Genomic DNA, 3,832 nt, shown 5'->3' on the forward strand with positions numbered 1-3,832 from the left:
TTAACAAACTAAGCCAAACCATGGCTTAAAGAATAAACGAACCCTTTCCCTCCCTCTTTTTCATTTCCCAATCCTCTCGGGACTAGGGCCTAGTTTGGTGCATATGAATGGAATGGATTGAAATACGCATTTCATTTCAACCAATTCCTTATTTGGTATGACATCTCTTGGAATGGAAATTTATAGTAGGAATGTCTCTTGGAATGAAAATTAATTCCAATGAATGAAATTTTTGGCCACCGCCGCAACCGCCACCTTTCATCACTACCGCCATTGTCACTTTTTCACCACCACCATTTAGAATTGTGATTATCATTCCATCCCAACATCATTTTATATTTGCAACCAAACAAGAGAATTAAAATAACCTTTTCATTTCATCCCTTCGTACCAAACTATTATAGCAAACACAATATAAACTTTCAATCCTTCTTATTTGCTTTCCTTCCAACTCCCTAAACATAAACGCACTACATAGCAACGTTTTTCATGAGGGGTTGTGCATCTGCAACTTCTATGTATTCTTCTCCTCTGCATAATAGTTAGACAAACACAGAAGATGACTAGTACAATAACTACAAACATTCTCAACTAGCAAAATGCCATCGCATTCAATGTAGGAACAGTAGCCCTTAAAATTAAGGATCGAACTGTACTTGTCCCTCAGGAATTGAAGCAGTTCTCATAAACTTAAGAGAGCTTAAACTGTCATATATAAATTAAAATCTAAATTGTTTCACAAAAAGCAAGCTGAACAGCTAATGGGACCAAAATGACATTGGCATTTAATCATCCTCATCCACAAAGTTGGATACTATATTACTTTAACTATCAAAATCAGCCTTCCATATAATTAGGACAAATTTTCCACAGCAAACATGCGTATAATGTCGGCCTCAATAATCAAAGTGTCATTCACAAGGAAGCCCTTCGAGTCATCAGTTACATCTTGTAGTGATAAGAATGAAGGATAACCCCAAGTCCTCACTGAAGCAGTAAACCATTTTTTTCCTGTGAGAGTAGTATTGTATAATGTTAACCAAATAAACTTGTACGCAAAGCTCGTCAAAATAACAAACAAACAAAAGAAATCCCATGTGAATGTGGTTTGCCAATGTTTCCCATATGAAATTACTTTTAACCTTGAGTGAGAGACAATATTATTTAATAGCTGTGACAAAGTCTGGCACACGAGGAACAAAATTGATGGAAATGTAAGCTCACCTTTTGACTCCACATGATTTCCATGGAGTTGGTCCCTTAAGCGAAACCTGAATTCTACAAATATTTTTTGGACAGTTTTCAAATCCTGTAAGGCAATAAAGAGTGACAACATGCTTCCTTTTACCCTATGATCTCCCTTTGGGTAGAGGGATAAATTCCTGAATTCATTACAGAGATCCAAACATAAATTAGTTAGAAATATTTCAAACACCTGATGCAATTTAGAAGACAAGTAATTCTATTACTGCATACCATTGGTGACTCCCCAAAGTGAATGCTTTTGAGGTCTGAACTTCATCATTGAGAGAAGAAAATTTATCAACTGTCCAAGAAAAAGTACCCTCACACACATTCCTTAGGGATAAATGTTCCCCTCTGCCAGTATATTTTATAACAAAAACCTCTGCTCCAAAAATGCATGTGTCACGGATCAGGTATCCATTAGCAGCATCGTTGAAAACACTTAAAGGTAGTAATTGCGCAAAACCCCACTCCGTCTTCATCCTATTAAAGCGTCTTACCTTTCCATTGACATCTAGGAATAGAAGAACATCAAGTTTGCATACAGAGAACGGCAAAATTAAGAAATTAGTTGTATTTTCAAAAACAAATTATATACCTTGGATGGTCATGTACTTGTCTTGAATCTGATCTAACACAAACAATTTGAAGTTCACATTAACCTCCCAACCAATAGGCAAAGCATTTGTTTCTGCAATTACCAAGTACAGAGAGATGTGTCCTTTCCCATTTCTTTCTTTATCACCAGATGGGTAGAGAGACAATTTCCTTGAAAACAAAAGACCTAAGCATCAGTTTATACACACACACACACACACACACACATATACATATAGAATACTAAAGGAAAATTTGAAAATACTAGAATGCAAACTCAACCATTTGTAGCCGCTAGCTTCAAAAGTGTTTGATTCATAGTTCTCTACTCCAGTTTCTATTAGTATCTGCAAGAGTTGTGAGAATGACTCGATTTTAAATGTGTAATGAGCTGGTGGTATATCTCTTGTTGATCTTGATACTTCTACAGAAAAAAACAATAATAATATATAAGAAGAAGAAACTATTAATTTGCTCGGCCTCATATCCAACAGTTTCTTTTATAGAACCTCATCTAGTGGAAACCCCCAGCCCCCAAAAAAAACCCAGGAAAATACCAATATTATACGGCAAAATGGCAGTCAATAAATTTCAATATAGCAGTCGTATTTTGCCATGACAGTACAGAAATTCGAATTATGTAGACCACCATGACAAAACAGGATAATACTTATTCCAAGTTGAGTTGAGTACTTGAGTTATATAAGTACATATACTAGGTTATTACCAAAAGATACGTATTTTACAAGTCTATATATATAAACAAACACTCAATTTCCTGAACTTCTCTCCCTAACCACGACACTCCACCGGAACTTCGGCTACCAATATAATTTTATGGCACCAATTTCATACTACCAAACACAACATCCAAAAAACCCATATATAAACACACACTTAATATATATATATATAGTACACAGGTAAAACAAAAAAGACATAAAATAGATGAAAAGAGACACATACCAAAGGTGAGATTGTGACTATCGATGGGATGGTATGATCTCTCTTCCATGATCAGTTGTTGGACACTCAAGTTTAGGTTTTTGGCAAGAGTCGCGATATATCCTAAATAAAAGAGGAGAATAGCATTATCCTTTTTTTGCGAATTATCACACAACTAGTTAAGAAGAAGGAAAAGGTAATAAATTGTAGAAATTCTACACTAAAAAGGAAACATATAAGAAAAGACATCCAACTTATACAGAAACTTCACAATCTCTCATTACCTCTTCTCTACTCCTCCGATTCGTCAAAGGCTACCTCTCCCGATTGGGCAACTCCCTTTCCCATAACCACCTCTATTGCTGGGATTGAGAAGTTGCAGAATACGTATGGAGAGTGCGGGTGCGTGGGGGAGAGAGATTAATTCAATGAATTTCCACCGTAGTATCTCAGCCGTCCGCAGCGGAACCCTACCATCACGCATCCATGAAAACCAAGAACTCCGATTAAAACTACGCAAGTCGGGTTCTAAGCTTAGGAAACAAAAAAAAAAAAAAGATTTGGTAATTTTGGTTGGTCTCACTAAGAAGGAAAATCCATGAAAACCCACAAAACTCCGATTAAACAAAACCCCAATTCTCTTATTTGCAGAGAACTACGTGGAAAATATTGTCGAATTAGAAATTTATGAATTCGAAAATATTAAATTTTACTCCCTAAATCATATTGTCAAATTTGACATTTCACAACTCAATTAACCGTGGACAAGAATTTGAAGGCAATTTGAAGGCAATTTGATACCTTTTTAAAGTATTGAGAATTTTCTGAAATAAATTGAAAGTTTAAGATCAAATTTTGAAAATAGAGGAAGTTTTATGGAATTAGCCCCATAGAAATAAAAACGAAGGCACTTATTTTGAAATAGAAGAACAGAAGAAGTATTAAATTGGGCTAAGTGAAAAAAAAACTCTCTTTATATAAAAAAAAATGTGCAAGAAACACCTTATTAAAAATTAAGTATATTTAAATCCTTATTATCAACCTT

At 35.0% G+C, this 3,832-nt stretch overlaps 1 protein-coding gene across 1 annotated transcript; it reads right to left on the reverse strand.

Moving 5' to 3' along the window:
• Positions 1–650: 650 nt before the first annotated feature.
• LOC132310428 (MATH domain and coiled-coil domain-containing protein At3g58250-like) lies at positions 651–3,469 on the reverse strand. The gene is made up of 7 exons (XM_059808600.1): positions 3,072–3,469; positions 2,809–2,910; positions 2,125–2,266; positions 1,844–2,013; positions 1,477–1,759; positions 1,225–1,382; positions 651–1,011 (listed from the first exon to the last, which is right to left on the reverse strand). The coding sequence occupies exons 2-7, from the start codon at positions 2,855–2,857 to the stop codon at positions 854–856; spliced, it is 960 nt and encodes a 319-aa protein (XP_059664583.1). The 5' UTR covers positions 2,858–2,910; positions 3,072–3,469; the 3' UTR covers positions 651–853.
• Positions 3,470–3,832: the final 363 nt, after the last annotated feature.

This window comes from Cornus florida, unplaced genomic scaffold (genome assembly GCF_030987335.1).
Source record: "Cornus florida cultivar Cherokee Brave unplaced genomic scaffold, ASM3098733v1 CherokeeBrave_3.0.0_Hap2_Chr05, whole genome shotgun sequence".
NCBI classification, from domain to species: domain Eukaryota; kingdom Viridiplantae; phylum Streptophyta; class Magnoliopsida; order Cornales; family Cornaceae; genus Cornus; species Cornus florida.

What these genes read in the sequence shown, in the direction of transcription:
- LOC132310428 (XM_059808600.1), bottom strand. Translation starts at nt 2,857, where the DNA reads ATGGAAGAGAGATCATACCATCCCATCGATAGTCACAATCTCACCTTT. An exon ending in GAAGCTAGCGGCTACAAATG is followed by an intron (nt 2,014 to 2,124) that starts GTTGAGTTTGCA and finishes TTTGTTTTCAAG; the next exon opens with GAAATTGTCTCTCTACCCAT. An exon ending in CAAGTACATGACCATCCAAG is followed by an intron (nt 1,760 to 1,843) that starts GTATATAATTTG and finishes TTCTATTCCTAG; the next exon opens with ATGTCAATGGAAAGGTAAGA.